At 45.3% G+C, this 12754-nt stretch overlaps 1 protein-coding gene across 1 annotated transcript; it reads left to right on the forward strand.

The window, feature by feature from the left end:
* Positions 1-6114: 6114 nt before the first annotated feature.
* On the forward strand, positions 6115-12516 carry LOC107299364 (uncharacterized protein K02A2.6-like). The gene is made up of 4 exons (XM_015828730.1): positions 6115-6448; positions 6710-8579; positions 12178-12252; positions 12459-12516. The coding sequence occupies exons 1-4, from the start codon at positions 6115-6117 to the stop codon at positions 12514-12516; spliced, it is 2337 nt and encodes a 778-aa protein (XP_015684216.1).
* The last annotated feature ends 238 nt before the right edge of the window (positions 12517-12754 follow it).

A 12754-nucleotide genomic window follows, 5' to 3' on the forward strand; every position in this document is an offset into this window, starting at 1 on the left:
GGAGGGAGATTTATTTGATGATTTAAAAGCGCTGATATGGAAGCCTAGTTGGCAAAGGAAGAAAGCTAGAATAAGGTTGAAAAAATTGGGGTTTTGATCCACTAGAGGGGATTTCATATTCTCAATTAGAGGGTTAAAGTGAGATGTTGAGATAAGGGGAATTTTGGTTATTAGATTTAAAATAGCTGGAAACTAGTTGAAAATAAGGATTTGATTTGTCTAATATTGAAAAATTAGATCTAAAAGGGAAAAGAAAATTAATTATCATGAACATGTTTTACTTACTGATTAACCCAGGCAACTTATATAATGGTTTTGATTTATTAAAGGGGATATTGTATTATTAAGTAGATGATTTAATATGGTGGGAAATAGATAACTTTTACGAAATAGAACAAGGTTATTGTCGAGGTTCCGATTAACGAAACACTTCAAAGAACTTCCAGGCATTGTTTATCCTAAAAAGTCTTTAATCGTGTAACAAAGTGTCAGCACAACATGGAGGATGCCAAGATCTGAATTCCCCTCCCCTGAGCACATAATATTCCAGCCTATTTCCCTCCTCTTATTTGCAGTCATAAATCACGTTCTCCAATTAGTTTGAAGGGCAAAGTTTCCCTTCCGTTCTGTAGCCCACACACATTCTTTCTCCTCCCCTCCCAGCATCATCTAATTTAACTCTAAAAATACCACACAGCTTATACAGAGAGTGGCTGCCTCTTTATATATTGTCAAAGCAAGAACATCCAATGTTAGCAGCATTGACAAAAAGGATAGATCCTGTATGTAAACAAAAGCATAGGTCAGGGATTATCTCTTGGTTTGTTGGGGTTTTTCTCATGAAACTTTTTGATGAGTCAGTAAGCCTTCACATCGCTAGATTTCACCCAAGTAGCTTCAGACAGTGAGTACCCCTTCCATTGTACTAGGTACTGCAATTTCCCTTTAAAAATTCTTGAGTCAAAAATACGTTTCACTTCATAATGAGTCTGACCCGCTACTACAAGGGGCCCAGGTGCCTTCTTAGGGGGAGGTCTTAAAGTGGAGCCCTGACAAGGTTTTAACAAGCTGCAATGGAAGACAGGGTGAATTTTCCCTAAAAGCCTAGGGAGTTTTAATTCTACTGTGACCGGGTTGATGATCCTCACGATGGGGGAAAGGCCCCAGGAATTTCGGTCCTAATTTCTTACTGGGTAATTTAAGGCATAAATATTTAGTCGACAGATAAACCTTTTCCCCAACTTGGAATGTTCTTTGGAGAGCCCTCTTTTTATCAGCCTGCTTTTTATAGGTCTCGGAAGTCTTTTTTAAAGCAGTCTTTGTGTTTCTCCAAACTTCTTCCCATCCCCTCACCCATTGATCAAGTGTCTGGGAGGCGGAGGGCACCTGAGGGTATTCAGGTATTGGGCTGAACTCTTTTCCTGTGGCTACTCTGAAAGGCGTGTAGCCGGTGCTGCTGTGAACAGAATTATTGTAAGCCACCTCGGCGAAAGGGAGGAGGTCAGTCCAGTTTGTCTGTTGGTAGGACACGTAGCATCTGAGATATTGCTCCACCATTTTGTTAGCGGATTCTGCAGCCCCATTGGTAGCCGGATGAAAAGCAGATGATAAGCCTTGAGATGATCCAATTAATTTAAGAAAACTCCTCCAAAATTTCGCTGTGAACTGCACCCCTCTGTCTGAAATTATTCGCTTAGGGGCGCCATGCAGCCGGTAGATATGTTTCAGGCACAATTTAGTCAGTCGTTGGGCAGATGGGAGTCCTTTGCAGGCGATGAAATGAGCCTGCTTCGAGAACAGGTCTATCACAGTCCAGATGACAGTATTTCCTCTACTTTCAGGTAGGTCTACTATAAAGTCCATAACTATTTCTTCCCATGGTTGAGAGGGGTCTGCCACTGGTTGCAGTAGCCCAGGGGGTTTCCCTGGAATTCTTTTCATGGTGGCACATACAGTGCAACTCCTGACATAGTTTTCCACATCTCGTTTTAGCCCCGGCCACCACAATTGCCGGCGGATGAGGTGTAGAGTTTTTAAATATCCAAAGTGCCCAGCCTATTTTCCATCATGGCTGTGTTTGAGAGCGTTAAGACGGAGGGCTTCAGGCAGATATAGTTTCCCCCCCTTGTAAGCCAAACCATCCCTGCATGTTAGGGAGGTTTGATTATCTTTGAACCATTGATCGGTGAGTAGCTCTTGTTTTATTTTCTTTATCCCAGGGTCATCAGGATTAGGGACCCTGCGAGGCGTAAGTTTGAAGGGCAAAGTTTCCCTTCTGTTCTGTAGCCCACACACATTCTTTCTCCTCCCCTCCCAGCATCATCTAATTTAACTCTAAAAATACCACACAGCTTATACAGAGAGCGGCTGCCTCTTTCTATATTGTCAAAGCAAGAACATCCAATGTTAGCAGCATTGACAGTTACAGTATATTTAAATAGATAAAAGGTGTATTTTGGAGATTATAGTTTGTTATGAAGTGAGATAAGGGAAATCTTGTTTACCCAAGGTTTGAAAATTATGGATATTAAAGGTTAAATTGGAATATTGATGAGAAGTTAAAAATTATATAAAAAATTAATAACAGGATATGGATTGTTTATGAAGATTGAATGTAATTAAGATATATATAAGCTAAAAAAATATTGATAAATGTAATAATGATGTTTTTATTGAGTTGATATAATTAGAAATGTACTAGCCTGAATACGAGATAGTAAATGTTAAGGGAAAAAGAGAAGAAATATCTGTTGTTGTAACCTGAGATTTGCACTAAAGATTTTGTTATGGAATTATTGATTAACCCAGTCACCATGTTGCTTTTTAAATACTCAAATGTAAAATTGGAAAATTAATAAAATATTATAAAAAAAATATCCTATTATGTCCCCAAAGGTCATGTCTTTTAGAGTTTGGGTGGGGTATGTAGATTTTAGAGGTCTTTGTCTTCCTAATCTCATAGCTTCTACCTTCCTGGCCCCAACCTTCCTGAATGGATTATTGAATTTGCATTTCTAAAAGCTGCCCTCTGCCTAGTTTCTGCTTGGGGTTATTAAGAAAACTGGGCTTGCTTTTCTGCCTTTAAGATCTTCTCCATTATTCCTTTGGATAAATATATTCTGCCTTTTTAATATTTCCCAAAATATTTCTTTCTCTGGATTCTTCCCACACCACTTTCACGGTCTGTACTTGATTGGCTGGCTGCTAACAAAAATAACCTGTAATTTAACCTATCATACCTTTTTATAAAAATCTTTTATTTTTACACAATGGCAAGGTACACCCTTCAATACCTGTTGGCTATGCTGCACACATGAAAGAAACATATGAAAACTTGGAACTGACGAGGGAATTGAAGGGGAACTCATCAAATTCGCAGATGACACCAAACTGGCAGGAGTAGCCAACACCCCAGAAGACAAACTCAGGAGCCGAAAAGATCTTGACAAACTTGAACAATGGGCCCTATCCAACAAAATGAGTTTCAATGTGGAGAAAAGCAAAGTCTTACACTTAGGCAGGAAAAACCAAAGGAACAAATACAGATTGGGAGAGACTTGGCTTGGAGGCAGTAACTGTGAGAGGGACCTTGGAGTCCTGGTGGACGATCACTTAACTATGAGCCAGCAGTGTGCAGCAGCAACCAAAAAAGCTAATACAATCCTGGGTTGTATAAACAGAGGCATAGAATCAAGATCACGCGAAGTACTAGTACCACTTTATAAAGCCCTAGTAAGACCACACCTCGAATACTGCAGCCAATTTTGGTCACCATATCACAAAAAAGATGTTGAGAGTTTGGAAAAAATTCAGAGAAGAGCAACTAAGATGATCAAAGGCCTGGAGACCAAAATGTACGAAGAACAGCTGCAGGACTTGGGTTTGGCTAGTCTAAAGAAAAGAAGAAATAGGAGAGATATGATAGCAGTATTCCAGTATCTGAGGGGCTGCCACAAAGAAGAGGGGGCCAGGTTGTTCACCAGAGCACCAGAGGGAAGTACGAGAAACAATGGTTGGAAGCTGATCAAAGAGAGAAGCAACCTGGAATTAAGGAGAAACTTCCTGACAGTGAGGACAATCAACCAGTGGAACAACTTACCTCCAGAAATCATGGGTGCTCCATCGCTGGAAGTTTTTAAAAAGAGACTGGACAATCACCTGTCTGAGATGGTATAGGTCCTTCTGCTTGAGCAGGGAGCTGGACTAGAAGACCTCCAAGGTCCCTTCCAGCTCTATTCTGTTCTATTCACATCCAGTACACCAAGTACAAATGGAGCATCTGTGGAGATCTAAAAGTAGTAGCTCTGCTGTTTGGAATGCAACTCGGATATACCAAGTACTGTTGTTACATATGCAAATGGGACAACTATGCAAGAGAGTTGCATTACATTAAAAAAGAAATGACCAATCTGAAAGAATTTGGTTCCAGGACAGATAAATGTGGAACATGAACAACTTGTTGACCCAACAAAGGTATTTTTGCTTCCGCTTCACATAAAACTTGGATTAATGAAAAATTTTGTGAAAGCAATGAACAAGGAAGGTGAAGGTTTTTGTTATTTGAGACAGATGTTTCCAAGCATAACTGATGGCAAGATTAAGGAAGGAATTTTTGTTGGTCCAAAGATGAGATACGTTATCAATGATAAGCGGTTCAAATATCTGTTAGTGGGGCCAGAGAAAATTGCCTGGAAAGCATTCAAGGATGTCGTTGAGAATTTTCTTGGCAACTGCAGAGCAACAAACTACATTCATCTGGTTGACAAACTTCTTACAACATAATGTACAAGGCCAAGAAGTGCAACATGTCACTGAAGATTCATTTTCTGCATTCACACTTAGACTTCTTTCCTGGAAATCTAGGTGCAGTCAGTAACGAACATGGTGAAAGGTTTCACCAGGACATTGCCACAATGGAAAAATGGTATCAGGGCAACTGGAATCCATCAATGCTAGGTGACTATTGTTGGACACTGCAGTGAGATGTATCAGACACTGAGTACAAATGAAAATCAGCAGGAAAACACTTTTAGCCCTTTTGAAGTCATGCAGCATGTAGGAAACATTATGTGATTAAATATATTATAGTCATTAAAAGTTAATTTCATATTTCTCAGGATTCCTATGTGATACAGTCATTCTGAAATTATATTTGTGTTCAGTTTGAAGGGGTCTATCATAATCACTGTTATGTATTGAGGTTAATTTACTTGGAAACTGTTGGAAACGGCCAAAAGGCTGCACCTGTTTAAGCTCCAGACTGACTGTCTACATGTTAATTAGCTTGACTTTAAGAGGGAAATACTGCTTTAATTCTATTGGCTGCCGCCTAGTGGTGAGCTGTATAAATAGTGGTTAAGCAGCAGTTAGGGCTGCTTCTGTTGTGAACTGAATAAAGAGTTGTTGCTTGCACCATTCGCCTCATCAATGCCTCACCGAACTAGAAACATAACAGTGGCGACAAAGGTGGGATGTGCTGCAAAGAGGGAAAGAGCCAGAGGTCACTAGGGGTAGACCAGGCCTCAGTACCCTGGTAGGAACTACGTTCCCCCCTCTGCCTGCCAGCAAGCAACGCTGGAGGCCAATGCCCTGAAGGACCCATTTCCAGGACAACAACAGAAGCCTTAGCAGCACAAGGCATTGCGAGGTCGGAGACAACTCACCATGGCCAAGCTCGGAAAATTGTCGGAGTTTGACGTGTCGCATCCCGAGAGCTACCTGAGAGCTAACCAAGTTAGCGAAGATGGCTTAAAGGCTGCAACGCTGCTGTGCATGTGTGGCCAGGCGACGTTCGATATCGCCAAAAACCTGGTCGCACCAGCCACACTTGAATCGGTAACCTACGCTGAGCTCAAGAAAATGCTCAAGGATCATTTCGAACCGAATCTCTCAGTCATTGCCTGGAGACACGCCTTCGAACAAAGGGAGCAACAACCAGGCGAGTCTGCCGCCGAGTTCATAGCTGCCCTATGACAGGCGTCCTGGCTCTGCAATTTCCAAGACTTCGAAGAGAGACTGAGAGACCGTTTAGTTTGCGGGTTGAGGAACAGGGATCTTCAGCAGAAGTTGTTCGCGAAAGAGACTTTGTCGTTCCAAGATGCTCTAAAGGAAATCATGGCTGAAGAAGCTGCCGGGGGAGCCGTAAAAGCCTTACGGTCCTCCAAGAACACTCCCAGCCCAGAAACCGTCCACAAGGACGCAGAAAGAGGTGAGGTCCCCAACATTGACCACAAAATCGATTTGCTGCAGAAGCCATCAGCAAGAGTTCAACGGCCACTTGACAAGGAAGTTCCCTTCACTCGATGTATGGGCTGTGGAGGCCGACATAGACGCTCGGAGTGCAGGTTCCGCACAGCAACGTGCCGGGCGTGCGGCAAGCAAGGCCACATCGCCGCTGTCTGTAAAGGTCACCAGAGGGACATTCCACAAGAAGAATTTCTCAGGAAAGGTACCGGGGCCCCAGGGAAACACAGAGTGGTTTTTTGTGCCAGCAGAAGGAGTGTGTTTAGAACAGGTGCCCATCGCCCCATGAAGGAGAAGCTGAGACTCAAAGTCAAGCTTCATGGAGTCCCATGCAACATGGAACTAGACACGGGGTCAGCCCTGTCTATAATTTCCCAAGGAACTTTTAACCACATTTGCAGTCGCAAACGAGTCAAACCCAAGCCGTCGAATCTCCTGTTAACTGATTTCCAAAACTCCCGTGTAGCGGTTAAAGGAGAAGCCACACTCAAAGTGCAGTTCAAAGAGTTTGAGGGTCCCTTGGACGTCGTAGTTTTTGAAGGCAACTGCACAAGCCTCATCGGGCTAGACTGGTTTGATGCATTGGGCATCCACGTGACTGGCATACACAGAACGCAAGCAGCGGACCTGTCGTTAGTTTGCCAAGAGTTTGCTGATGTATTCAGCCAAGACTTAGGGAAGTACAAGGGTCCTCCAATTACCCTCCACCTCGATCCTACCATAACCCCAGTAAGGATCAAGCCTCATAGAGTGCCTTTTGCCCTCAAACCCAAAATCGATGCAGAGCTGGACAAGCTGGTGCAACAAGGTGTGTTGCAGCCAGTAGACAGCAATAGGTGGGAAACCCCCATAGTTATGCCACTTAAGGCCAACGGGGAGGTGCGCATATGCGCAGTTTATAAGTGCACTATTAATAGAGCGCTTCAACAACATTCATATCCGGTGCCTATAGTCAGCCACATTTTGGCGTCACTACAGGGAGGTCGCATATTTGCCAAATTGGATTTGGCTCAAGCCTACCAGCAACTGCCTGTGGACGATGCCATGTCAGAATCTCAAACTATAGTTACCCACAGGGGAGCTTTCAGGGTGAAGCGCCTACAATTCGGGGTCAGTGTCGCCCCAGGACTTTTCCAGGGCGTGATGGAGTGCACGCTCAAAGGTATTCCAGGCGTGTGCCCATATTTCGATGACGTCCTCATAGCTGGGGAGTCAGTAGAGAAATTGGCAGAATGGCTCAGGGCTGTCCTTCAGCATTTCCGTGAAGCGGGCCTGAAACTAAAAAAGGAGAAATGTAAAATTGGGGTAGCTTCGACCGAATTCCTTGGTTTCCGCATAGATGCCGAAGGCATTCACCCTGCTGAATCCAAGCTCAAAGCAATTCAGCAGGCCCCAAGTCCAAAATCAAAGGGGGAGCTTCAAGCATTTTTGGGACTGCTCAATTTTTATCATGCCTTTCTACCACACAAGGCCGCAGTGGCAGAGCCGTTACACCGGCTCTTGGACAAGAAGGCACAGTGGCAGTGGACGAACATCCACAAGAGGAGTTTTTCAGCAGTCAAATCACTGTCTTCAAACTCAGTATTGACACATTTTAACGAAAAGCTGCCTGTCTGCATTGCTTGTGATGGGGTGGGGGCTGAGCTGAGTCATTTAACGGCTGACGGAAGACAAATTCCAATAGCCTATTATTCAAGGACTCTGTCCTCGGCGGAATGTAACTACGCCCAAATAGATAAAGAGGCACTGGCCATTGTGCCCGGTATTGAGAAATTGAATGACTACTTGTATGGTCGGCCATTCACGGTCTTTACGGACCACAAGCCACTCCTGGGTCTGTTCACGATGGACAAACAAACACCTCAGATTCTCTCTCCAAGGATGCTGAGGTGGTCCATTTTTCTCTCAGCTTATAATTACAGTCTGATTCACAAACTGGGCAGGGAAATGGGCCATGCCGACGGCCTTAGCAGACTGCCCCTGCCGCACTTAGAGCCAGACCCCGCTCCAGTGGCTCACATTCTGGCTATCCAGGATTTGCCGGAGTCTCCCTTTAATGCAAGGGACATAGCTACCAAAACAGCTTTGGACAAGACACTGAGCCGCATGTTGAATTGGGTGCTCACAGGATGGCCGGACATAAGTCCGGGACCTAGCTTTCAGAGTTTCAGTAGGAGGAAGGACGAGCTTTCAGCTCACAAAGGCTGCATTTTGTGGGGGAGTCGGGTCATAGTCCCGCACTCCTTGAGGCCCAGGGTACTTGAGTCTCTGCATGAGGGACATCTGGGAATAGTCCGGATGAATGCACTCGCGAGAAGCTACCTGTGGTGGCCAGGGTTAGATAAAGATATTGAGGCCCAAGAATCCACATCGATTTTGCAGGCCCCGTTCAGGGACAGCTGTTCCTTATTGTGGTGGACAGTCACTCTAAGTGGTTAGAGGTCGCACCTGTCCCAACTATGACTACTGCCAGGACCATTCAGGAACTGCGCAGGATCTTTACAACGCACGGGTTACCTGACGTGATAGTCTCAGACAATGGGGCTCAATTTACTGCTGCAGAATTCCAGTCCTTTTTAAGGGCTAACATGATCAGGCACGCCACTTCGGCACCTTTTCACCCAGCCTCTAACGGCCAAGCGGAATGCATGGTCTGAATGACCAAAGAATCCTTAAAAAGGATCATAACCGGCAACTGGCAGCATAGACTGGCAGACTTCTTACTCTGCCAACGCACGACTCCCTGCACTTCCGCGGGCAGAAGCCCAGCAGAATTAAGATGGGGCCGTCGCTTAATCACTAAGCTGGATCGTCTGCATCCAGACCGAGTTGCATCGGAATCAGCACAGCCAACGCCACCGAGGAGATTGCAAGTTGGCGACCCGGTTTGGGCTCGAAACTACGGGCAAGGGGCACTGTGGGTGGTAGCTGTGGTTGGTAAGGTATCAGGGCCACTCTCTTATGAAGTGGTCCTGGAAGACGGTCGTGTGATACGCAGGCACATCGACCAACTGCGCAGGAGGCTAGCGAACCAGCCGCTGGCTCATGACTCTTGCGAAAGCCAAATCCAGGGGGAGACTGACAGCAGCCATGCATCGGAGTCTTTGAGCATGGGCAAGACTCCCAGGAGAGGGGCACTAGCGGACAGCGAGTTGGCCCCAAACACAGAGACTGCACCCACTGAGCAATTCCGGCAGTCGGCTCCGATTCCCAGCCCGGTGGAAACCGTTCCACCTATGGACACTGGCTTGGGTCTACCCGGACAGACCAGCCACAGAGACTCAGGGCTACCCGTAGTAAACGGGTCCCAAAGCCCTGGTCTACCCAGCCTGGCTGGCGAGCTATTAGATCGGGGGCCTACAGTGGTGCCGAGGCATTCGGAATGGTCAAGAAGGGCACCAAAATATTTACAGGACGATGTTCAATATTTGTCATTATGAACTATCTAGGGGGAAGGGGTGAAATTATATTTGTGTTCAGTTTGAAGGGGTCTATCATAATCACTGTTATGTATTGAGGTTAATTTACTTGGAAACTGTTGGAAACGGCCAAAAGGCTGCACCTGTTTAAGCTCCAGACTGACTGTCTACATGTTAATTAGCTTGTCTTTAAGAGGGAAATACTGCTTTAATTCTATTGGCTGCCGCCTAGTGGTGAGCTGTATAAATAGTGGTTAAGCAGCAGTTAGGGCTGCTTCTGTTGTGAACTGAATAAAGAGTTGTTGCTTGCACCATTCGCCTCGTCAATCCCTCACCGAACTAGAAACAACAATCACCAAAGGTTTTCAGGAAGCTATTGAAAATGTTGTGTCTCCCCCCCCAGTCATTCTAGGAAAGCTTTCCCCCCCCCATTGGTTGACTGAAAATTATAGAAGAAAAAAAAAGCAGATGAAATTTAAGCATGCTACTAATGTAACCCACTGGATAACCCTAGCCCTATTCTTGATTCAGAATAGACCAATTCTACTAGTTTTATCCAAAAGGAAACAAACATGAATTTAAATTTGTTAATGAATCTGCTGCTATTACCATAATACTGTATTAGTCTTTTAAGACAACCTTACCAATTTTAAATTCATATTATTTTGGTAAAAAGAATAATCATTTTGTATAGTATCATTTGAGTTCTGAGTGCCATGATTTGGTATGGGGTCTTTCTGAAGAACCTTCATTTGACCCTCCCATCACTTTCCATGCTAATTTTCTGGATCACCCTGATGTGCCTGGTGTCTATGCTACATTCAACGTACCCCCTTTGACACAGGATACCTTTATGGGTCTGCCACATACAAGGACGTTGGCAAGCAGACCATTGAAGTATGTGTTTTTTGCCTGTGTCTCAAGTGAAGCTTTCTCAACATTGCATTTTATTACCTTTACAACAGGGGCTTGAAATCTTTATATCTGAATTCTGTGAAACATTTTGGAGGCCACCATCTAATTTTTGAGTTAAAATTTTTATTGATTTCAACAAAGCATAAAATACAGAAATATAAAGAAAGGAGAAAAAGTGGAAGAGAGAAAAGGGTCAGGTAGAGGGGGGGGGGAAGCATTGACTTCTGACTCCTTTTGGTGCAGTAGAATAAGATAACATAAAATCTCAATTGTTTACTTTTATATAATAGTATGTACTAGCCATTTCTATAACACTAAACCTATTTAATCAGCAAAACCCAAAATTAAAGTTTCATTTTTTTCCACCTCAAGCACAAAGTCCAAAAGCGGTTTCCAAGTAGAAACAAGATTGTGTTCTTTTTTTTAATCAAAGCAGTCAATTTAGCCATCTCTGCTAACTTCATCAATTTTTTGCAGCCATTTGTCCATTGTGGCAATCACAGTATTGTGTAGTGGGTTTGAAGGCAATAACTAGACCGGTATTATGCAGAAGTGTTTATTCAACCAAGAACAGAACTGTCAAACACTGGCAACATGCCTGCTATTTATACGTTTTGCCTCTAGGGCGTCAACCAATCACAACGCTAGCTTGCTCCTGCTCAAACTTGAATCTTTTGACATTTCCCTCCAAAACTGTTGGAGGTAGCTTAGCTTTACAGTACTGTAAAGGGGTGTGCATGGTTTCCCAGCGGTGCACGGGTGCTTGGGGCATCTCTGGGTGGGTCTCTTGGCAGACCTGACAGCCCCTTACTTGGGTTTCAATGTCTTTGTCCAGGCCCGGCCAGCACAAATAGCTCCCGGCTAAAGCCTTCATCCTTACGATTCCGGGGTGCCCTTCATGTAGAGAATCTAGCACCCTGGTTTGAAGACTGGGTGGGACGACAACCCTTCTCCCCCATAGTATACAACCCTTGTGGGCTGATAGTTCATCTTTCCTGCACGCGTAGTGCTGAAACTCTGGGCCTGGCCAGGTTTCTGGCCACCCCCTCAACACCCAGTTGAGAACGCGGCTGAGTGTTTTGTCTGTGGCAGTTCCAGCAGCCACGTCCCCTGCGTGTAGGGGTGTTTCTGGAAGATCCTGGATTGCCAGGATATGCACTGCCGGAGCTGGGTCCGGATCCGTCTGCGGCAGAGGCAGTCGGCTGAGCACGTCAGTGTGGCCCGTTTCCTTCCCTGGCTTGTGGACTAACCTGTACGAATAGGCTGCCATGAAGATTGACCATCGCAGCATCCGCGGTGACAGGATCTGCAGAGTCTGCTTGTTAGCTGTAAAAAGGCCAAGCAGCGGCTTGTGGTCTGTGAAGACGGTAAAGAGTCAGCCATACAAGAACTCATGGAACTTCTTAATACCTGCAACAATGGCGAGAGCTTCCTTATCGATTTGTGCATAGTTCCTCTCAGCTGCTGATAAGGTTCGTGAGTAGTATGCAATGGGAGCCTCACGACCGTCTGGCATTTGATGGCTTAGCACTGCCTCAATGCCATAAGGCAAAGCATCGCAAGCTAGCATTACTGGCAGTTTTTCATTAAAATGCGCCAGTACGGAATTTGATGACAGCAGTGATGACAGCAGTGATGACAGCAGTGATTTGACCGCCTTAAATGCCATCGAATGGTTGGTGGCCTCTCTGCTGCTGGGCAGTGGGGGTTGGTAGTGCCCCTGGCTGCTGCAGGCCTCCCAATGGTGACTGTGCATGCTGGGCCCCTCTGATCTGCAAGCTCACCGGCTGTAGTTCTGCAAGGGTGGGGCTGGGGGCCTCTCTCCACAGGAGCTGTCCTCCGCTTCGCACTTCTAATTCCTCACATCTCTTTGCCAGGCAGTCTAATGACCCACTGTGAACTGCAGGTGGGTATTTCCACTCGCCCGAGTTTTCAGTGACAGATGGCTGGTGGGGGGGTGAAGGCAATCTGTAAGAATTCCTTAATTGTGACTCACGTTCATTTATTGGCAATGCTGTGTGGGTTACTGCAGAATTTTCGCTTATCAGTCCTCCACACAATTTTGGCCTCGCTCCCAGCTGGGAAATCTGCCAAATTCCTCTCTCGCCCGGCTTGCCGGCCTTCACTTTTCCCCCCGGGAAGTCTGCAGCAGTCAAAAAGCTGGCCTCAGACACTTT

The sequence above is a fragment of the Protobothrops mucrosquamatus genome, unplaced genomic scaffold (genome assembly GCF_001527695.2).
Source record: "Protobothrops mucrosquamatus isolate PMUCROS unplaced genomic scaffold, P.Mucros_1.0 scaffold4827, whole genome shotgun sequence".
Classification (NCBI taxonomy): Eukaryota; Metazoa; Chordata; class Lepidosauria; order Squamata; family Viperidae; genus Protobothrops; species Protobothrops mucrosquamatus.